Below are 24,631 nucleotides of genomic sequence, written 5' to 3' on the forward strand. Positions count from 1 at the left end.
TTAGAAATGTTGGCCCATATTGATAGGATAGCATCTTGCAGTTGATGGAGATTTGTGGGATGCACATCCAGGGCACGAAGCTCCCGTTCCACCACATCCCAAAGATGCTCTATTGGGTTGAGATCTGGTGACTGTGGGGGCCATTTTAGTACAGTGAACTCATTGTCATGGTCAAGAAACCAATTTGAAATGATTCGAGCTTTGTGACATGGTGCATTATCCTGCTGGAAGTAGCCATCAGAGGATGAGTACATGGTGGCCATAAAGGGATGGACATGGTCAGAAACAATGCTCAGGTAGGCCGTGGCATTTAAACGATGCCCAATTGGCACTAAGGGGCCTAAAGTATCAAACGGACTATGGTGTGTCTGAGATTTTTTCGATCACGGAGAAAGAAGGAATGAAACAGACGAGCCAATTGACTAAATCTACTGTGAAGGATGAGGAAGAAATGTTACTCAAGGATGCGACGACATCCACGACAAGTGATTATAGAACTTTTAGATCAATGAAAGGTTTGCATATGGCTCACCTCAACGTCAGAAATCTTCTTCCAAAGATAAGTGAACTACGTTATTTATGTCAAGAATCTAAAGTGGCGTTGTTCAGTTGCAGTGAAACATGGCTTGATGATTCTATATTGGATGCAGAGATTCAAATTGATAATTATTGTTTGTTCAGACGAGATCGAAATCGGAAAGGAAGTGGTGTGTGTGCATATATAAGGTCAGATTTGGTGTGTAATGAGAGAAGAGATTTCATAAACTCTACAGTGGAGGCGATTTGGCTTGAAGTTTTGTTGCCAAAGAGTAAACCGATTTTGGTTGGTATTTGCTATCGTCCTCCGGATCAAAGTGATTTTTATGAGAGTCTGGATGAGGTTTTAAATATGTCAAATTATGTTTTAGGTCAAGAATTGCTTATTTTGGGCTATTTAAATACAGATATGTTGAAGAAAGATTCATCAGTGTTTAAGCAGTTCAGTTCATTTTGTAAATCATATGCATTGAAACAAATTATTAGTGACCCAACCAGAATTACTTCTAAAAGCAGTACAATTATTGATGTTATATTGGTTTCAGACATTTCTAGGATATATAAAAGTGGTGTTTTGGAGCTTGGTTTGAGTGATCATAATATGGTATACGTATTTAGGAAATTAAAGAGAGAGGCTATAAGTCATCATAATACATTAAAAATTAGATCGCTTAAAAGATATAGTCCACAAATTTTTGTTGAAGAACTTAGCAAGGCTAATTGGAAAGAAGTGATGCAGTTTGATGATGTGGATATAGTTTGGGACGGGTTTAAAAAGAGATTTGTGCAAGTTCTGAATAAAGTTGCACCTTGCAAAGAAATAAGAATCAAACAAAGAACAGAACCCTGGATGACAGACAGTATTTTAAAAGATTTCAAGGAACGCAATAATAGTTTAAAATCTTTCAAAAAAGATGGAAATAATGATAATTATAACAAATTTAAACGTAAAAGAAAATAGATAAGATGCAAGATTAAAGAGGCTAAAAAAATGTTTTTGACGAATGAAATTAGTGAAGCTAAACAAGACTCTAAAAAACTATGGAGAATCTTGAGTGGTTTAGGCTATCGGCAAAAGGTTAAAAGTAAAGATTCAAGAATCAGTCTCAAAATTAAAGGTCAATTGATGACAGATCAGAAAAAGGTAGCAAATTGTTTTTAATGAGTTTTTTACTACGGTGGGCGAAAATTTAGTAAAAGAGCTTCCAGCAAAATCAGACTTATATGATGATAATTTGGTTAAAGAATATTATGATACTTGTGGTGTTGCCTTAGGAGGTTTTTCATTTAATAAAGTAAAAGAGATGACAGTTTATAAGAAACTAAGTGAATTGAAGAGCAATAAAGCCACAGGGTTGGATAATATTCCGGCTAAGTTTATTAAAGATGCTGCTAATTTTATAACTCCTATGGTTACTCATATTTTAAATCTCTCTATTTGCCAGAATAAGTTACCGGCTGAATTTAAACAAGCTAAAAAATTTTCACCTTTTTAAAAAAGGGAGTAGGCTAGAGTGTAATAATTATAGGCCTGTGTCAATCCTGTCTTCGTTATCTAAAATTTTAGAAAAAATGTTATTTGACCAAATTGAAGAATATATTTCCAAATTTAATATTTTATATGAATTTCAGTCTGGTTTTAGAAGGATGCATTCCACAGAGACAACTATTCTATATTTGACGGATTATATAAAGAAAGGAATAGATAAAGGTAAATTAAGTGGGATGGTATTGCTCGATTTATGAAAAGCCTTCGACACAGTTGACCATAGTATTCTGTTGTTAAAATTAAATGCTATGGGTTTCGACTCCAATTCATGTAAATGGATTAAATCCTATCTTACAAATAGGTGTCAAATGGTCGATATAAATGGAGTGTGCTCAGACTCTTTGCCGATCTCTTGTGGAGTACCACAAGGTAGTGTATTAGGGCCCTTACTTTTTTAATTTATATAAATGATTTAAAGATGGCCTGTTCTAGCCACTTATCTTTATATGCGGATGATGCCATAATAATAGTTACTGATGAAAATAAAGAAACAATAGAAAACAAGTTAAGAAGAGAAATTGTAGAAGTGTCCAATTGGTGTTTTCAAAATAAGCTATTTTTGCACTTAGGGAAAACTGAGGTTATTTTATTCGGTTCTGCTGCAAAATTGAAGAAATGTCCAAATTCAGAAATAAGGGTGGGAGATGAGTATTTTACTTTTAAACAAGAAGTGAAATTTTTGGGATGTATTCTTGATAACAAAATGACTGGGGATAGCATGGCAGCTGTAGCTTTATCGAAAATAAATAAGCTTAATAAAATTTTTAGCAAGACAGGCTGCTTATTTAGATAAACAAACAATGATATTGTTAGCTGGTGCATTAGTGCAACCACATTTCGACTATGCAGTAACCTTTTGGTATAGTGGCTCTAAAAAACATGTTAAAAATAAATTACAGACTGCTCAGAACAGGTTGTGTAGAATCCTTCTGGGGTTACATCCTCGTATGCAACTAAATAATAACCATTTCAGGGAATTGGGTATTTTAAAAGTGGATAAAAGAGTAATTTTTATTAAAATTATGATGGTGTACAAAATAATTCAGAGAACTGTTCCTAAATACTTGTATGACTACTATGTTTTTGTGAGAGAAGTTCATTGTATTTCTACAAGGGCAAGGATAAATAATATATATTTGTACCGGTTTAAAAGTGTAGCTGGGAAGAAATCGTTTTTGTACTCGAGTGCAGTTGCTTGGAATGAATTGCCAGATCATTTAAAACAATTACAAGAGGCATGGCCCTTTAGAAGAAAAGTTAAAAAATGGCTTTCCAATTAGGATCACATAAGAATTTGTAAGGTGTGAGATGCTTGTTTTTGATTTTATTCCCACTGGATCTGTTCGTTCATTTTATGCATGTAGAGGACCACAATGGAAATAAGCCTGAGGTTTTTTTGTGTATTTTATCCTCAACAAATTGTATTTAAATGTATATGAATTGCCTCGGGCATGATTGTATATGTTTATGATCATTGTTGAATAAATAAAAAAAAAAAAAAAAACATCCCCCACACCATTACACCACCACCACCAGCCTGCTCAGTGTTAACAAGGCATGATGGATCCATGTTCTCATTCTGTTTATGCCAAATTCTGACTCTACCATCTGAATGTCTCAACAGAAATCGAGACTCATCAGACCAGGCAACATTTTTCCAGTCTTCAACTGTCCAATTTTGGTGAGCTCTTGCAAATTGTAGCCTCTTTTTCCTATTTGTAGTGGAGATGAGTGGTACCCGGTGGGGTCTTCTGCTGTTGTAGCCCATCCGCCTCAAGATTGTGCGTGTTGTGGCTTCACAAATGCTTTGCTGCATACCTCGGTTGTAACGAGTGGTTATTTCAGGCAAAGTTGCTCTTCTATCAGCTTGAATCAGTTGGCCCATTCTCCTCTGACCTCTAGCATCAACAAGGCATTTTCAGCCCACAGGACTGCCGCATACTGGATGTTTTTCCCTTTTCACACCATTCTTTGTAAACCCTAGAAATGGTTGTGTGTGAAAATCTCAGTAACTAAGCAGATTGTGAAATACTCAGACCTGCCCGTCTGGCACCAACAACCATGCCACACTCAAAATTGCTTAAATCACCTTTCTTTCCCATTCTGACATTCAGTTTGGAGTTCAGGAGATTGTCTTGACCAGGACCACACCCCTAAATGCATTGAAGCAACTGCCATGTGATTGGTTGATTAGATAATTGCATTAATGAGAAATTGAACAGATGTTCCTAATAATCTTTTAGGTGAGTGTATATATATATATATATATATATATATATATATATATATATATATATATATATATATATATATATATATATACACTGTATTTATTATATATATATATATATATATATATATATATTATACATACATACATACACACACTGGCAGCCAAATGTTTGGAATAATGTACTAATTTTGCTCTTATGGAAAGAAGTGGCACTCAACTGATCACAATGTATAGTCTGGACATTAATAACGTTAAATATTACAGTTACAATTTGAAAAAAAAAAATCTGGACTTAAACTACTTCAAAGAGCTCTCATCAGAAAAATCTCCACATGTAGCAATGATAGCTTTGCAGATGTAAAGTGCTTTGAATACTGTTCAGGTTAAAAAGGTGCTATATAAGTGCAGACCATTTACCATTCTAGCTGTCAGTTTATCCAGATTCTCAGGTGATATTTCACCCCTCACTTCCTGTAGCACTTGTCATAGATGTGGCTGTCTTGTCGGGCACTTCTAACGTACCTTACAGTCTAGCTGATACCACAAAAGCTCAAAGGGGTTAAGATCCATAACACTCTTTTCCAATTATCTGTAGTCCAATGTCTGTGTTTCTTTGCCCAACCTTTTCTTTTTGTTTTTCTATTTCAAAAGTGACTTTTTCTTAACAATTCTTCATATATGGCCTGCACCCCTGAGTCTTCTCTTTACTGTTGTCATGAAACTGGTGTTGAGTGGGTAGAATTTAATGAAGATGTCAGCTGATGTGCTATGATTCTCTGTTGTTTACCTTGTGTTTTGCCCCTGTCATCTGTTTCCCATAGACTACACTTCCCATAATTCCCTGCCCTCATCACTGCCAGCAACCCTTGATTGTCCTCACCTGTTTCATTAACTCATTTGTCATTGTGTATATAATGCCCTGTTGTTTGCTTGTTCTTTGTCAGTTGTTATGTGTTTTGACCTCCTGTTCTCCACCCGTTCCCTTCGTTCATGTTTGCGCTGTTCCTGTGTTTTCCCCATCATGGTTGTTTCTTTTGTTTCTGTGTTTATCCCGTTAATCCGTACTTTGTTAAAGTATTTAATAATTATTTATTAAATACTTTAAGCTGCATTTAGATCCTAATCCTGTGACCTCCTTCATTGTAACAGAACAACTGACCAACCGAAATGGTCTAGCAGCTCCATTCATTCGCGAACTTAACCCAAGCAAACTTGCCTTTCCCAGAATATTCCCTTTAGTTTGTGTCTTTGCCAAGTACACAGGCTTTTCTGATGCTACACTAAAGTCCATGTACTCGATCGGTCTCAATGCACACCAGTAGAGGGAGTTGATATTAGAGACATTCGCTTTAGCTGATCCTCCTCAATCTATCCCGATTCTGGTTTCCGAGACTTCCAAGCCTAAATCTGCTCCATGCCTTGTCACAGCCACGCCTGAGTCTGCTCCATGCCATGTCACAGCAATGCCTGATTACCCAATGTATTCAACTAATACACCAGCAATTTGACCAAAAGTCTTGGAGATGTCCTTGCGTGTCGTTGCGTTGCATTCTTTGTGTTGCTTGGTTCTTTGGCTCTTTGTTGAAAGTTTGTTCCGTCAATGTTTTGGACTCAGCGGATTGCGGTTATTTATTGTCTGGTTGAAGCGAGGCCTTCTGCAAGGAGGACTTGCAACTCCCGTGTGTGAACCATAGAGAAGAGAGAGGCTTCCTCTGGACTTTTGGTGTCCTGAGTTTTCCTTGGACACTACATGGCATAGAGGATCTCGAAGAAGCAAGTGACACTTCCAAATAGAGCGTTGCAAGAAAGAAGTTCAGCAGAAGAGGCAGATCAAGAGAAGAGAGAGTTCTTCCTTGGGTGCTAAGTTTTGAACTGAAATTGACCGCAACCAAAAGGTGTCCTGAGACAATCAGAAGTGACTTTCCAGAGTCACAGGGTCGACTGTGCTGTCCTTTTCAAAAGTTGATTTATGATCCTTTGTGGAGGATTCTTACAAACTCCTGCTCAAAAACAGTGCATGTTTAATCATGAACATTTATATCTTGAAAGCGGTACAAGAGGCATGACATTAGTTGTCATCTACATTCTCTATGTAAACAAGCAAGCATTTACATAATAAATATGACATTCTTTCATTAATTGTATATGTGTAAGTAACAAAACATGTAAATCCCTTGTTACAAATCATACTAGTTAATTCACTAATTTTACAACATGGATAGTACATTACACCTTATGAGAAACCTGATAGTCGTGGTATAATATCTAGTTGAACCTTGAAGTTACCATCCAAGATTAAAGATTATAATCATCGATTTATTAGTTAGAAGTGATAACAAATCACTACACATAATTTAAAAAGGTACATCAGCTATAATCATTCATTTGTCAGTTATACAAGTGATCATAGGTCATAGAGTCATTTTCAGAATTATCAAGCAAGGCGAGGTATTGTGTATATTTTATAGCGTTAAATCACAAGTACTGAAATGAGGATTTTATGGGGGATCTCACATGGAAACCTTTCAAAGAAAACCTGCTTTAGCTCTGTGTGGAAGTTCAGAAGGTCAGAAGGATCTTCTTTATTGGTCAGCTCTGTCATTACAAACCCTAGTTTGAAATTAAACAGGCATGGGTGCCACATAATCGTATTTATGACTCTCTAATGGCTCGGTGGGGGATCCCTCTGATCTTTGGAATGTGATGTTGTGTTCATTTGATGGCTTTGTTCGTGGATAATCCTACAGCTGTTTCTTTTTTGCCATTTTTGACCTAATATTGACCTTAAATATGCCAGTCTATTGCATACTGTGGCAACTCAAAAACATACACTAAGACAATGTTAAGCTTCATTTAACGATCCAAATAGCTTTCAACAGTGTTTGATATAATGGCAAGTGATTTTCTAGTACCAAATTAGCAATTTAGCATGATTACTCAAGGATGAGCTGCTGGAAAAAGGGTCTGTCTAGATTTGATCAAAAATTACCTTTTTTAAATAGTGATGGTGCTGTTTTTTACATCAGTATTTTCCTGACTATACTTTGTGATAAGTTGAATGCCACTTTGGTGAATTAAAGTAAAAATTTTCTTCAGAAACAGCAAAATCTGTACATTATCCCAAACCTTTGGCCGCCAGTGTGTGTATGTACAGTACTGTTCAAAAGCTTTAGGCACTTGTGAAAAAATTTCAATAGTGAGGATGTCTTTACAAAAATGACATAAATAGTTTTCTTTTATCACTTAATGCCATACAAAGTCCAGTAAACATAAAAAAAGCTAAATCAATATTCGGTGTGACAACCTTTTCCTTTAAAACAGCACCAATTCTCCTAGGTACACCTGGACTTTTGCACAGTGTTGTGTACACACAGCACTGTGCAAAAGTCCAGGTCAATCAAAATCAATCAGCAACAACATTAAAACCACCTCACTAATATTGTGTAGGTCCCCCTCGTGCCTCCAAAACAGCACCAACCCGCATCTCAGAATAGCATTCTGAAATGAAATTCTTCTCACCACAATTGTACAGAGCGGTTATCTGAATTACCGTAGACTTTGTCAGTTCGAAGTATGGCCATTCTCTGTTGACCGCTCTCATCAACAAGGTGTTTCCATCCACAGAACTACAGCTACCTGTATGTTTTTTAGTTTTTGGCACCATTTTTGGAGTAAATTCTAGAGAGTAAATCCCATAAAAAATCAAACCAGCCCGTCTGGCACCAACAATCATCAACGTGATTATATAATCAGCCAATCCTGTGGCTGTCACGGTATTTAATCCTATGTCTCTTCCTTGTCTCGTGCCTTGTTCTTAGTGTGTGTTGTGTGGGTGCGTGAATGTGTGGGCGTGTTGTTTGTACTATGATTAGCGCTCTGCCGCAATCACTCCTCTCACCAGCTGTTACTCATTCCCATTCCCTTTAAATTCTCACCACTCTCTCATCTCCTTGTCAGATCGTTGTTTGTGATGTCGGTGTTGTTCAGCTCTTCAGAGTTCCAGTCCAGTTCTCTCGTTGTCCCTGTTTACGTGTCCTGTTTGCTGTTACCCGGATTAGCCGTGTCTGTTCAACACTTCTCTTCACTCTTCTCACCACGATCATCTGACCATTGGAGACTCTGCGCCACTAGACCATCACCCCGGACTTTTCCCCTATCTTCTCAATTTGACTGTCAATAAACTAATTGTCAACTTGCAACTTGCTTCCTAGCTTCATTACGTCACAGAACGATCTGACCACAAGATGGAAGCAGCGAGTAACAATTCAGACAGCCTAGAAGAATTACGTGATGAACAGCAGACTTAGTATGGAGAACCAGGAGAAGAATCTCAATGACACGGCTCAGCTGTCCAGGCTCTAGTGGCGCAGGTGTCCGGACTCACCCAGCAAATTCAACTTCTGCGAGCTCCCACTGCGCCACCCGCACCGCTGATTCCTCAACCACCACCAGCGCCCCCTCCCAGTCGGAGCCCGCCTACCGGTTCCAGAGCTATATTCAGGTGAACCTAATTTTTGCCGAGCTTTTCTAACACGATGCTCAATGCATTTTTCTTTACAACCCAGAACATTCTGTGATGAAAGAACCAAGGTAAGCTTTTGTCCTGGCGCTACTTTCTGGGAGAGCGGCCCTTTGGGGAACGGCGGTGTGGGAGAATCAAGATGAATGCTGCACCTCTTTTCAAGCACTCTCAGCGGAGATGAAGCGAGTTTTCGACCGTGCTGTCTCCGGTAGAGAGGCAGCCAGAGTGCTGGCCGACTTGCGTCAGGGGAGAGATCTGTATCAGACTTTTCTATCGAGTTCGGACGCTAGCGGCGGAGAGCCAATGGAGCGAGGAGGCGCAGTGGGACATGTTCCTGCATGGGCTGGCTGATCGCGTCCAAAAGGAGATATACGCCATGGATCTCCCCACCAAGCTAAGCGATTTGATCGCCTTGGCTTAGAGTGGGCCTAAGGTTATCCAGAATGGAACAGCGAGTACAAACCAACCGCCCCTTGAGAGGATTAGGCGGTCAATGTTCTGGAGGCGGGGCGCGTTCAGCCCCGTCTGTGATCCCGAGCCCATGCAGGTGGGTCGAGCCCGGCTTTCCGGGAGGAGAAGGAAAGCGGAGATCCCAGGGACTGTGTTTGTACTGTGGTGGTGCTGGACATTTTGCCTACAACTGTCCTTTAAAAGGATCCGCCCGATAGCAAGTATGAGGCTACTATCGGGTGGGATCTCCGCCGAGAAGACCTCATCCACATCTACCCTCCTTCCGGTAAGTCTTCAATGGTCTAATCACCGTCCACGACTGTCGAGCACTTCTGGATTCTGGGGCCGAAGGAAATTTCATGGACTACACTTTTGCACTCAACCACCAAGTCCCCTCAAGTCTCTCACTCACCGGATCGCTGTTCACGCCCTCAATGGCCAGAAACTTCCCACCATTTCCCTAGCCACTGAAGACATCACTCTCGTCACGTCAGGCAATCACACCGAGACCATCTCCTTCTACATACTGGACACTCCTCTTGCCCCCATCGTCCTTGGTCATCCCTGGCTCACCCATCACAACCCTAAAGTGGACTGGCAGTCTAAGTCTGTGTCAGCGTGGAGCACTCAATGTCATAAGTCTTGTCTTGTTTCTGCCTGTTAGTCTGTTTTTGTCCCTGTTTTTCAGGAAGAGGCGGTGGATTTATCTAGCGTGCCCGTGAGTACCTGGACCTGAAGGAGGTGTTCAGTAAGTCTCGGTGGCTTCTCTCCCTCCACATCGTCCCTATGACTGTGCCATAGAGTTATTGCCAGGTACATCTCCGCCTAAGGGCAAGTTATATTCACTCTCGATTCCAGAGAGGGAGGCTATGGAGAAATATATTTCTGATTCTCTAGCTAATGGATTCATCCGCCCTTCCTCTTCTCCAGCGAGGCAGGATTCTTTTTGTGGGGAAGAAGGATGGATCTCTGCGACCTTGCATTGATTACGGGGGCTGAACAACATCACGGTAAAGAATACTTATCCTCTACCGTTGATGTCTTCAGCTTTTGAGAGGTTGCAGGGAGCATCCATCTTCCGCGAAATTGGATTTACGTAATGCTTATCATTTGGTCCGCATCAGGGAGGGATGAATGGAAAACCGCTTTTAACACCCCAGAGGTCACTTTGAATACTTGGTCATGCCGTTCGACTTGTCCAACTCCCCAGCGGTCTTCCAGGCACTTTCGTCAATGGCGTGCTGCGAGACATGGTTGATCAGTTCATATATGTTTACCTGGATGACATATTGATTTTTCTTCTTCTCTCCAGGAACATGTGCAGCGCGTCCGGCTAGTGCTTCAGAGATTGCTAGAGAATGGGCTTTTTGTCAAAGCGGAGAAATCGCTTTTCATGCACAGTCTGTTCCTTTCTTAGGGTACATCGTGTCGGTTGAGGGAATCGCATGGATCCTGAGAAGATCAAGGCTGTGGTAGATTGGCCAAGTCCAGAGTCTCGTAAGGCCCTACTGAGATTCCTGGGGTTAGCCAATTTCTACCGGCGTTTCATTCGCAATTTCAGTCAACTAGCCACACCTCTGACCGCCCTGACCTCCCCCAGAACAGCGTTCAGGTGGTCAGACGCAGCTGAGGCTGCGTTTGCCAAACTGAAAGGTTGCTTTGTTTCAGCCCCCATCCTGATAACCCCTGATCCATCACGTCAGTTACGTGGTGGAGGTCGATGCATCAGAGGTGGGGGTAGGCGCAGTGCTATCCCAGCGTTCTCCTTCAGGCGACAAGATACACCCTTGCGCGTTTTTTCTCATCGCTTGTCCTCGGCGAGCGTAATTATGACATTGGTAACAGAGAGTTGTTGGCAGTCAAGTTAGCTTTGGAGGAATGAGCCACTGGTTGGAGGGTTCGGGGTACCTTTTATCGTCTGGACCGATCACAAGAATTTGGAATATATTACGCACAGCTAAAAGATTAAACTCCAGGCAGGCTCGGTGGGCTCTTTTTTCGGTCGTTTTGATTTTACTCTCTCGTACGCCGGGTTCCAAGAACATCAAACCCGATTCTTTATCACGTATTTTTGATCACTCCGAGCGCCCGTCTACTCCGAGTGCATTTTACCAGAGACTCTATTCATCTCTACACTCACATGGGAGATCGAATCGAAGGTCAAGGCGGCCTTAGAAGGGTAGCGCCCGGCTCGGTGCCCACCGAACCGTTTGTTTGTGCCGGAGGGATTCACGGTCCAGCGTTATTCAGTGGGGACATTGTTCTAATGTGGCTTGTCATCCAGGAGTTAATCGAACTAAGTTTTTAGTCAAGCAACGATTCTGGTGGCCTTTGATGGTTACGTGGCGTTCACAGTTTTGTTTTGGCTTGCTCAGTCTGCGCCACTGGTAAGAGTTCAATCGACCCCCAGGCGGGTTACTTCAACGCTGCGGTGCCATCGAGACCCTGGTCCCATATCGCTCTAGATTTTATCACGCCCTCCCACCCTCACAGGGACACACGGTAGTTTTAACCGTGGTGGACCGGTTCTCAGCTGACCCACTTCATTCCCTTGCCCAAATTACCCTCTGCCAAGGAGACAGCGGTGATTGTCATTGACCACGTCTTTCGGCTACATGGCCTCCCGACAGATGTGGTCTCTGACAGAAGGACCCCAATTTGTGTCCAAATTTTGGCGAGAATTTTGTAAATTACTGGGAGCGACTGTTAGTCTGTCCTCAGGGTTTCATCCCCAGAGCAATGGTCAATCTGAGCGAGCCAACCAGGATCTGGAGAGAGCGTTACGATGTTTGGTATCCAAGAATCCTTCCTCATGGAGTCAGCAACTGTCTTTTGTTGAGTACGCCCACAACACGTTACCAGTATCATCCACGGGCCTATCTCCGTTTGAGTGTAGTGTAGGTTACCAGCCACCTATTTTTCCTAGTCTGGAATCCGAAGTCGCGGTCCCTCCGCTCACGCCTTCGTCCAGAGGTGTCACCGCACTTGGACTAGGGCCGGGAGACTCTACTCCAAGTGGGGTCACGCACCAAGGCCAAAGCTGATCGCCACCGGTCTAGGCCTCCCGTATCGTCGTTGGTCAAAAGTGTGGCTTTCTACTAAGAACATTCCTCTACGTTCCGTATCTAATAAACTTGCACCTAAATTTATTGGCCCGTTCAGCTGTCACCAAGATCGTTAGTCCGGTGGCAGTCCGCCTCAACCTTCCTCCAGCGTACAGGAGAATTCACCCCGTATTTCATGTATCCAAAATAAAACCCGTCTTTTATTCCGCATTAACCCGCCGGTTCGGTTCCCCCCGCGCGACTTCGTAGGCGGGGAACCTACTTATTCGGTCAACCGTATTCTGGACTCAAGGCGGAGGGGCGCGGATTTCAGTACCTGGTGGACTGGGAAGGTTACGGTCCGGAGGAGAGAGGTTGGGTACCGGCCAGAGACATTCTGGATCACTCCCTTATCGATGACTACAATCGGCAGGTAAGGGAGCCTGGGAACGCCAGGAGGCGTTCCTAGGGGAGGAGTACTGTCACGGTATTTAATCCTATGTCTCTTCCTTGTCTCGGTGCCTTGTTCTTAGTGTGTGTTGTGTGGGTGCGTGAATGTGTGGGCGTGTTGTTTGTACTATGATTACGCTCTGCGCAATCACTCCTCTCACCAGCTGTTACTCATTCCCATTCCCTTTAAATTCTCACCACTCTCTCATCTCCTTGTCAGATCGTTGTTTGTGATGTCGGTGTTGTTAGCTCTTCAGAGTTCCAGTCCAGTTCTCTCGTTGTCCCTGTTTCGGTGTCCTGTTTGCTGTTACCCGGATTCACGCGTGTCTGTTCAACACTTCTCTTCACTCTTCTCACCACGATCATCTGACCATTGGAGACTCTGAGCCACTAGACCATCACCCCGGACTTTTCCCCTATCTTCTCAATTTGACTGTCAATAAACTAATTGTCAACTTGCAACTTGCTTCCTAGCTTCATTACGTCACAGTGGCAGCTGTGCTACGGGTCAGGAGCTTCAGTTAATGTTCACATCAACCATCAGAATGGGGAAATATGTGATCTCAGTGGTTTGGACTATGGCATGATTGTGGTGAGAATAATAGCATCTCAGAATGCTATTCTGAGATGTGGGTTGGCGCTGTTTTAGTGGCTCGAGGGGATCTACAATTTAAGCAGGTGGTTTTAATGTTGTTGCTAATCGGTGTATATATATATATATATATATATATATATATTAGGGCTGTCAATCGATTCAAATTTGTTATCTAATTAATTACATGGTGTACCGATTCATTAATCGCGATTAATTGCATATACAAATATTTGCTGAAAGCCCCTCATATAACAATAATTCAATATATAATGATGAAATAATTATACATAGTTATCTTTAAATATTAAAATAAAAAAATATTCAGATAATTAAAATGCATTACATTCCTGTAGCAGAAGAGTTCATCATTAATAAGACAACACATAAAGCGGCTTTAGAATACAATGTATTGTTTACTACCATATTATTGATCATAAGTCAATCATTGGCACACAGTTCACAGCAATCCATCTCACAAGTGAATTTGTCAATTTGAGATTTATTGTGAGGGCTTGTTTAAGGACCCGTCAATGTACATCTGTGTCAGACATGCTTGTGTAGCGTCTTGGGTGCGTTGTGTCATAAACATAAAATGTTTAGGTCACTGTGTCAAGTTAAATATAGTTTAATACTTTGAACACATCTTGAGATCCCTTATTTTGAATTTGCGCTTCATCAATTGTTTTGAACACAAGAACATAATTCTTGTTTTGTTCACTGTATAAACTGTGTTGCCACACAGCTGAAATTTTAATTACTACCCTCTGGAGTAAACAGGTGGTACTACAAGCTTGCATTTCTCAGGAATCTTTCTTATTACGGTCCGGGGGCATTGCGATTAATTGCGTGAATTTTTTTAAAGCGTTATTCTTTATTAAATTAATTGCACTGAATTAACGCGTTAAATCGACAGCCCTAATATATATATAAAATGTATTGAAATACATTAAATTATTGTGGCAGACAAGCATTGAGAAGACAAAACAAAAAGTGGCTGTTGAAGGCAATATTGTTAATTTTATTGTATCTTGTAATTGTATTTAGTTTTTTTTTCATAGTTTTTTTCATATTTCTATCATTGAACTTTAGTCCACAGCAGTCCAAATTTCAATTGAATTTGTCAATATGTCCAAGGTAGACTTATTTTAAGGGTTTTTCTAAAGATGTGTCAATGTACAAATCCGTCAGACTTCACTTTGGCTGGATCGTGACATACACAATGCATTTTCAGGATGCTGTGTCGTTAAATGTTTGAAACGTCGAAAAACACTTCTCGAGACCCCTGCATTCACAGTCGTGCGCCGTCAAGGTATGTTTGAATGCAAGAACACATCCTTATCTTGTGCTTTCTGCTGTCAGTAAGTGTTGTTTGTTGCCTGTTCAACTGGAATTGCACTTACTGCCCCCTGCTGACTGAGACTCAAAAAAACATGAAGGTGGTACATCAAGCTTGAATTACTCTGATTGTAGGAAAATTCATTTTTACATTCTTAATTGTGTTATTTTTTTACATGTTATAATTTATATAATTAATCACACTGAACGGTTGCATTAAATTGACAGCTCTATTATATATAATATACAGTCATTGAGTCCAGTATATCAAAGTACCATGGTATTACCCATACTTTTTCAATGGTATCGTGACAGCACTTTTAGTGCAGGTAAGAAACACTGAGATGCAGAAACTCTGCAGTATATAAAGTAAAATGGAGATGTGGTTAAGTATTACCGGTTCCACAAACTCAAACATTTTCCTCTCCTGAACTTCCTGCACTTTGAAGACGTTCTCCAGTGAGACCTCGTAGAAGTGCTGCCTCACATGATCCACCTGATTATCGGCCTGGATGATTAGATCACAAAAACAAAGCAAATACATCACTAACAAATCTCTTAAACTAAACACTAGTGGCTATTAAAAAAATGTCAAGCCAACAATATAACTGTAATCCCACCCCAATATACACCAAAGGAAAGAAAAGAAAATTATCAAACCAATCCATAACTAATAATAATATAGTGCAGGGGTTTTCAAATTGGGTTACAGTGAGCCTCCCCCTAGAGAACTTGAAGACAGCCACCATACCCCCTAAAATTAGCCTTCCGAACAGAATCCTCTAAAAAACTAAATTCTCAACAGCCCTATAATCTAAGAGCCAACAAAATCAGGCATTCTGATCAGTGAACAAATAACCCTAGACGGTCAAATAACTAAACTGGAAACATGTTCATTAACAGCCACAGGCTACTAATGTTATCTCAACTGAATAAGAGCTATTTTTGAGATTTTAGGCTACATAAGCCAATTCAACGTTGAAAACCTCAACATCAAACAACATCAGCAAGATGGACAGCGCTGTTTTTTCACAGTATCAAATGCGTAAACATCACTTCCATATAGAACTACGTTAAGCAAAATAAAATCTGCTTTTGCTTCTTTATTTTCATCGCCCCTACATCAGTGGGAACCATGAGACCGACTTTTTGATGAGCACAGGTGATCGATGTGGGGCTGCACAGTAGAAAGAAAGAAACGTATAGGCCTATCGTCCTCCACCTGCAGCCTTGATCGGTATTTACTTTTAAGCAGGGTGAGGGTCAAAGCGGAAAACCCGCACTGGAGGTGAAGGAGATGAGGACTTTCATAGCCTTTCAAGAGAGGTGGGGAAACTAAGTCAATACAATGCGATCGATTTTGCAACACGCATGCATAACACGCACTTTAACGCACAAGCTATAGGACAGATGTGTACAGACGTGAACCGTTATCAGGGTTCATACACATTTTTACCAATCATTTTCCATGACTTTTCCATGACTTTGAGGCGAATTTTCATGACCATACATTTTCTAAAACATCTATGTACACATGTCAAATAAGAAAAAATTACCACAGCATATCTTAACTAAAATGAATGACAACTGAAAAGCTATGTGGTTTAGGCTACTACAAAATAAACATGTAGGCTATTTAAATAACGCTCACCGACGCACCAGTAAGACTGTCAAATAATATAATGGGTCAAACTCTGAGAACTCCATTGTTTAGCTTTCATAGAGCGACAATAATGTTTGGAGAAGAAAAAAGGAAATAAAAGTGTCCAGTAACACTGACATTAACTTAATTAAGATTAAAACAGCAGACTTTAACGCTGTGGAGGCGCGTTAGATCCCAATGCAAGATTATAATATTTACGATAAACGAGAAACGCGTGTTTGTATGCAACTGATTATGTCATAATTAAATAGGCTAAAAACGCATATGCACGTCATTTTCGTGTTCTGTTCTGAGGTCTGCAAAACAGTTTTCACATTAACAAATTTTCATGCGAACCGTGCTCTGTTTCGGACTAAACTGACAGCGTGAAAGCCCCCTGCTTATGCTCCGGTACACTGATGTGACTCTTGACAGAAAGCTCAAGGGACATCAATGACAACCAGCGCGCAGGTCTTCTCTCATGCTTTCCATTAAAAACAGGAGAATGTATGTGATACTGACACTTTTAATGATTGCTCATCAAGAGTGAATAATAACACTGCTCAGACTCACAAGCAAACATCACCATAAGCTTAATTATCATGGCAAGTTATTACATACAAACATTTAAAGACTTAATATATTCGAACAATAATGTAAATATGAAATGTACTAATTCCTTGTACACTATACATATGACCTTTTCTAGCGTTAATGAGTTCCTAAGAGCGACACCGCATGGCGTTACGCATATTCGCAAACTACTCAGTTTACGCAGCGATACATTTTGCATACTGCTTCGCGCGGGCTCTCCGCGATCGCGCCAAACTTGAAAATGTTTTAGCACACTTGTACTGCTGATAATATTTTTTAGAAAATCTCATGACTTGTCCAAAACATTCAGTGGTAACTTGTTTTTCCATGACTTTTCCAGGCCTACTGACTTTTCTAAATTCATGGCATTTCCAGGATTTTCATGACCGTACTCTCTCTCTCTCTCTCTGCGCGAGAGAGAGAGGCGCGCCTCACCAATTGAAAACCTCTGATATAGTGTATAAGTCCTATAGCAAGCAAACGCATCTACATTTCAGTCCTAAAAGTAGCAAATATGGGTAGTACATACTTCATGAAGATGTGCTTCCTTCTTCTTGGCAGACAGACTCAGATGTTTCTCCAACACAGTACAATACTTCTCAGTCTCTTTATCATACTTCTTTTTTGCCTCCTTTAGTACAAATGCAAGAGTGCAAATGCTGAGTCAACTCGAGAACAAAACAACACAAGTGAGTCTTTTTATATGCATACACAGGAATATTCACAGTCTGAAAATACAAATAAATGAGGTTTAATTTCATTCAAAGTGACCCCAAAATGTATTTAGATGCTTAAGCCACACTTATTGTATAAATATATGAATTTCATTCTTAAAGATGGTGCAAGCACACTTATTAAGCAAAACAAATGATAAAACAGTTCAAAATGGAGAAAGAAAGTATTGGACACTTTATTGTTGTCAAATTTTATTGTTGCATTAAAGAGATAGTTCACCCAAAAATGAAAATTCTCTCATCATATTCACACCCTCATGTCATTCCAGATGTGTATGACTTTCTTTCTTCAGCAGAACACAAACAAAGATTTTTAGTAGAATATCTCAGATCTATAGGTCCATACTATGTAAGTGAATAATGATCAGACATTAGTAGCTCCAAAATTCACATAAAGGAAACATAAAAGTAATCTATAAGACTCCAGTGATTAAATCCATGTCTTCAGAAGTGATATGATAGGTGTGGGTGAGAAACAGACCAATATTTAAGTCCTTTTTATACTCTAAATCTAAATCTCTACTTTCTTTTTCACTTTTATGTCTGAAAGACACATATGGTGCTTGTTTATTTTCACTTTCACATCTGAAAGTGAAAGTTAAAGTGGAGAATTACAGTAAAAAGAACTTAAATATTGTTCTGTTTCTCACCCACTCCTATCACATCGCCTCTGAACAGATTTAAACACTGGAGTCTTAAGGATTACTTTTATGCTCCCTTTATGTGGATTTTGGAGTTTCACAAATTTGGCACCCATTCACTTGCACTGTGAGGACCAACAGAACTGAAATATTCCTCTAAAAATCTTTGTTTGTGTTCTGCAGAAAGAAAGTCACACATCTGGGATGGCATGAGGGTGAGTAAACGATGAGAGCATTTTGATATTTGAGTTTCCCGTTTAATGTGAATATACATGGATTCAACTACATGATGGACTAGGTTTGGCTGTACGTTGAATTTTTCATGGCTTTTTAATGTTTTTTGTATTTTTTCAGATGTGTGACCATACCTAAAATTCCCTGTTATCCCATAAACATGGAACAAGAACAATATATTTTTTTATTATTAATTTCCTATTCTTAAAGCGCTCTTAGGGGCCATGGTCTCTGAACTCCAGACAGCTACAAGTGTCCAATGACAAGATGCCTGCTCGCAATTTTGGACAATTGCCAAGAGGGTGTGTATGAATCTGATTCGTAATCAGATCAAACATCAGCAAGGGCCGTGGTTGTATAACTCATTTGATAGACTGTAGTGAATATATAAAATACATCTCTCTGAGAATTCAATCAAATGTGGGTCATATAATTACCTGTAAACATTTCACAACACTTTTTGGCATTGTCACTGAAATCGTCTGAATCCTGTGATATGGCTCAAATTAAGCAGAATTACTGTATCTCTGATTTTGTAATTTCTCAAGAGCATTAGAAATGAGTGCTTACACATCAAAGCCAACAGATGGCAGTGTTTTATAAGTGTTGTTTGAAGCGTTCTGATTAGTAATGGTTAGCCTTACATTCAATCTTGCACTTGTTTGACATTTTCTGTGCTGATTCGCTGTTGATTGGATTGAAGTATGGTAAAAATATGTATGGAAATGGTGCCTTAGTATCCTATAATTTACTGGTTAGCATTATCAGATTAGCCAAGAAAAGAAATAAATGCACATGTGCATAGGCAGAAATCACCTTGGGAGGGTCAGGACCCCCCCCATCTGAGGGTTGTCCCCCCCTAAAATATCATTAAAATATGTGTATTGTAAATAATATAATGATATATTCTTAAAATAATTGTTTAAGAAATAAAATAATACAAATGCAAACGGGGCAACAACAAAAACCCCTTCAAAAATTGCTCTTGAGAATTGTTATGTTTATGTGAAGAGGAGGGCATAGTATGTGGAACTTTGTTTCTGTGAAAGTGTTGAATTGATAAAAGCTTTCTGCTGGCACAGATTCTTTGCAAACCTAGTAAAAACTTATTACAGTTTCAATTCTACATAAATCCATCTTTATTCATTTAGGCAATAACAAGCAATAGTTGTCTCAAAATGAAAATTCTGCAGCATTTACTCACCTTCAAATTATTTGATGACTTTTTTCTCTTTTTATTTAGCAGATTATTTTAGCTACTCTTTCCCATACAATGACACTGAATGTGGATGGATGCTGTCAAAATGACAAAAAGCTCCCAAAATGTAGTCTGTATGACTAGTGTGCTATAATCCAAGTCTTCTGAAACAATATGCCATTTGTCATATCTGACATTATATCTGAACATACATGAATGGCAATTAGATTTGACAGATGTGGTGGAGAGGAAGATTATATACTGTATATTTTCAAAAGACTTGTCATAAAAACAACATTTACAGTATCTCACAAAAGTGAGTACACCCCTCACACTTTGTAAATATTTGATTATATCTTTTCATGTGAACACTTTGCTACAATGTAAAGTAGTGAATATACATTTTGTATAACAGTGTAAATTTACTGTCCCCTCAAAATAACTCAACACACAGTCATTAATGTCTAAACCTCTGGCAACAAAAGTGAGTACACCCTTAAGTGAAAATGTCCAAATTGGGCCCAATTAGCCATTTTCACTCCCCAGTGTCATGTGACTCGTTAGTGTTACAAGGTCTCAGGTGTGAATGGGGAGCAGGTGTGTTAAATTTCATTTCATCGCTCTCACACTCCTTCAAACTGGTCACTGGAAGTTCAAAATGGCACCTCATGGCAAAGAACTCTCTGAGGATCTGAAAAAAAGAATTGTTGCTCTACATAAAGATAGCCTAGGCTAAAAGAAGATTGCCAAGACCCTGACACTGAGCTGCAGCACGGTGGCCAAGACCATACAGCGGTTTAACAGGACAGGTTCCACTCAAAACAGGCCTCGCTATGGTCGACCAAAGACGTTGAGTGCACGTGCTCAGCGTCATATCCAGAGGTTGTCTTTGGGAAATAGACGTATGAGTGCTGCCAGCATTGCTGCAGAGGGGTGGGGGGGTCAGCCTGTCAGTGCTCAGACCATACGCCGCACACTGCATCAAACTGGTCTGCATGGCTGTCGTCCCAGAAGGAAGCCTCTTCTAAAGATGATGCACAAGAAAGCCTGCAAACAGTTTGCTGAAGAACAGACAAAGGACATGGATTACTGGAACAATGTCATGTGGTCTGATGAGACCAAGATACACTTATTTGGTTCAGATGGTGTCAAGCGTGTGTGGTGGAAACCAGGTGAGGAGTACAAAGACAAGTGTGTCTTGCCTACAGTCAAGCATGGTGGTGGGAGTGATATGATAACGACCCCAAATACACCTCCAAGACGACCACTGCCTTGCTTAAGAAGCTGAGGATGAAGGTGATGGACTGGCCAAGCATGTCTCCAGACCTAAACCCTATTGAACATCTGTGGGGCATCCTCAAACGGAAGGTGGAGGAGCACAAGGTCTCTAACATCCACCAGCTCTGTGATGTTGTCATGGAGGAGTAGAAGAGGACTCCAGTGGCAACCTGTGAAGCTCTGGTGAACTCAATGCCCAAGAGGGTTAAAGCAGTGCTGGAAAATAATGGTGGCCACACAAAATATTGACACTTTGGGCCCAATTTGGACATTTTCACTTAGGGGTGTACTCACTTTTGTTGCCAGCGGTTTAGACATTAATGGATGTGTGTTGAGTTATTTTGAGGGGACAGCAAATTTACACTGCTATACAAGCTGTGCAGAAATCCCATGAGCCTCTTTCTAATATGAATGCATGTTGTAACAGTGCAAAATGCTTATAACAGGAACCTCTGCTCTCACCTTAGCAGCTCCAATCTGCTCCTTTCTGAAGCGTTCCAGGGGCAAAATCAACACATCGCTGGCATTTTCAATCTGAGGAGATACAAATACACAGCGTTCCTTTAATAATCTACTCTTAAACTATTAGTACAACCATTATGAAGATGATGATGAAAAATCCAGCTCACCATCCGTGTTCTCTCATCTTCCAGGTTCTGTAAGACTCCCGCAAACTCCTGCAGTGATTTGGCTACAAAAGAACAGAGAAAAAATAAACATCTTCACTGCTTTACAAATACATTTTAATTGGGGTGTGCAGCAAAGTCATTTTCTGTATCTGTATCTATTACTATGGCAAATTTATCTGTATCTGTATTCGGACAGAACCGGATGTGGGCAGAGCTTAAATCAGAAATGCATCTCAACTAAATGAAGTGCCCATATTAAAATGTAACTCTATTACATTTATAATTTCTATATATAAAATATTCCGTGTACATGCCTATTTATGATAATAGCCTAATCAAAATAATAATTATTATTATTATGCTTTTATTATTTAATAAAAATATTATTATTATTATTTTATTTTATTACCAGAAGTTAAATATGTGGGCCACATTAACTGTGGATTATATTTTAAAATGTGGTTTCTCCTCACATTTCTTACATTAATATCTGCTGAAACATAATTTTTTTTTATGTCTGTGTTTGTATAGCAAAGTTATTCTGGAGGCACAAGGCGTCAAGATGCTTTTCAAACAGTATTGAAGGAGTTCCCATGTATACTGGACACTTTTCACAAGCCGCTTCTATAAATCCTTAAAATATATACACTCACCGGCCACTTTATTAGGTACACCTGTACATCTACTCATTCATGCAATTATCTACTCAGCCAGTCCTGTGGCAGCAGTGTAATGTATAAAATCATCCAGATATGGGTAAGGATCTTCAGTTAATGTTCACATCAACCATCAAAATGGGGAAAAATGTATCTCAGTGATTTAGACCATGGCATGATTGTTGGTGCCAGACAGGATGTTTTGAGTATTTCTGTAACTGCTGATCTCCTGGGATTTTCATGTACAACAGTCTCTAGAATTGACTCCGAAAGGTGGCAAAAACAAAAAACATCCAGTGAGCGGTAGTTCCGTGGGCAGAAAAGGCTGGTTACTGACAGAGGTCAACAGAGAATGACCAGACTGGTCCAAGCTGACAGGAAGGTGACAGTAACACAAATAAACATGCGTTACAACAGTGCTATACAGAAACCATTTCTGAACATACAACACGTAAAACATTGAGGCGTATGGACTACAGCAGCAGAAGACCTCTCCGGGTACCACTACCTGTCAACTTAGAACAGGAAACTGAGGCGGCAGTGGGCACAGGCTCATCAAAACTCAACACTAGACAATTGGAAAAACTTCACCTGGTCAGACAAATCTGGATTTCTGCAGAGGTACACTGATGGTAGGCACACTGCAACCTCAGTTTTCTGTTCTTGGATGACAGAAGTGGAACCCGAAATGATCTTCTGCTGTTGTAGCCTGTCATGTTCAAAATGTTGTACATTCTGTGATGCTATTCTGCTCACTACAATTGTGCAGAGTGATTATTTGAGGTACTGTAGCCTTTCTGTCAACTCAACCCAGTCAAGCCATTCTCCGTTGACCTCTCTCATCAACAAGCCATTCTCTTTACACTCTAGAGATGTTGCATGTGAAAATCCCAGGAGATCAGCAGTTACAGAAATACACAAACCAGCCCGTCTGGCACAAACAATCATGCCACGGTTGAAATCACTAAGATTATTTTTTCCCCCATGGTTGATGTGGATGGACATAAACTGATGCTTCTGACCCATATCTTCAAGATTTTATACATTACACTGCTGCAACATGATTGGCTGATTAGATAATCGCATGAATAAGGAGATGTACAGTTGTATCTAATAAAGTGGCCGGTGAGTTTATATTGATTTAGTAATATATATATATTATCAAACCTCTCAAGATACCAAATCTCAGACATGCACTTGGCACATAACCAAGAAAACTTCAGAAATAATAAAGTAGTCTCTGCTTTGGCCAATTTTTGTCATGTTTAACGTTATAAAGAACATTATCATCATAAAGCAAGGCAGCAATTCAAGAGGAGATGAGAAGAAAGGCATGTCAAGTTGCTTTTCCTTAAAATTCAGCCAAGCAGGATTTCAGTGAGTTTCCATACTAGGTGCCAGAATTTACAAAAAGCCACAAAAATTCCCACAGGTTCCAATACTTAAGCTTTTGATGCCACACAATCATGAAGAATTATGCTGAATAAAAGTAGAGCTGACACTTCATTTAGGCAAAATAGGAACTTAATGAAATGTTAATGTGTACGGGGCTCAGTAAAATCTGTCCTTTCCAGTATAAAAGCTTGTTTTTAATATATTGTGTAAGACTCGGTTTCAGATCACATGCCCCCAAGTTGGTAATGTCAATGTGTAAAATAGATACTGGCTGATGGACACTTACGGCTATGATGCAATATCAAGTAAAAGCAATATTTTTAAGTTTATCAAAACCATTACATAAATGTGCAATTTACAGTCAGTTATAATTAATTAACAGAGTTAAAATAAAAAATTATATACTATTTATATTTTAGTGAATTGAGCAAATATTTATTTGAGCAATATTGTGTCATTTTATAACACAAAATTGCACTATATACGGTATATAATTATTATATCGGCCAACGGCCATCTTGCTCTCCTGATGTCAATAAATAATAGTATCAGCCTTTAAAAAATATTTTACTTTCTCAGATCCCAGTTTATTGTGCAGAGACAACAGTAAGTAAGCCATTTAAAAGTTGAGTGTCCTCTGTGGCACTTTCAAAACCTTTTTTTTTATTTTTTATATAGAGTGCCACAGTTTCAGTTGTCTTGGTTTCAGAAGTATTTAAATTTTTCATTCATTTTTAATAAATCATTCATTAAAGAGTTCAAAGCTCCAGGCGACGAAGGTCATGGTGTGGTCTCTTGGCCAGGCGATGTCCACCCTGGTGGTCCAGGAGCACCACCTTTTTCTCAAACTTGTCGAGTCAAGGGTGGCTGACAAGGTAAGATTCCTTGACACCCCATCTCCCAGGTTGGCCTATT

General features: G+C 39.8%; 1 protein-coding gene across 3 annotated transcripts in view; it reads right to left on the bottom strand.

The window, feature by feature from the left end:
• The window catches only part of LOC127624565 (rho GTPase-activating protein 26-like), a 171,359-nt gene that overhangs the window by 84,544 nt on the left and 62,184 nt on the right, over positions 1-24,631 (bottom strand). For all 3 annotated transcript variants that reach the window (XM_052099346.1, XM_052099347.1, XM_052099345.1), the window contains exons 3-6: positions 21,666-21,727; positions 21,499-21,570; positions 17,481-17,582; positions 15,113-15,223 (exon numbers count right to left, since the gene is read on the bottom strand). In XM_052099346.1, the coding sequence (XP_051955306.1) occupies positions 15,113-15,223; positions 17,481-17,582; positions 21,499-21,570; positions 21,666-21,727 (347 nt within the window). The remainder of the gene's footprint in view (positions 1-15,112; positions 15,224-17,480; positions 17,583-21,498; positions 21,571-21,665; positions 21,728-24,631) is intronic.

The sequence above is a fragment of the Xyrauchen texanus genome, chromosome 31 (genome assembly GCF_025860055.1).
Source record: "Xyrauchen texanus isolate HMW12.3.18 chromosome 31, RBS_HiC_50CHRs, whole genome shotgun sequence".
Classification (NCBI taxonomy): domain Eukaryota; kingdom Metazoa; phylum Chordata; class Actinopteri; order Cypriniformes; family Catostomidae; genus Xyrauchen; species Xyrauchen texanus.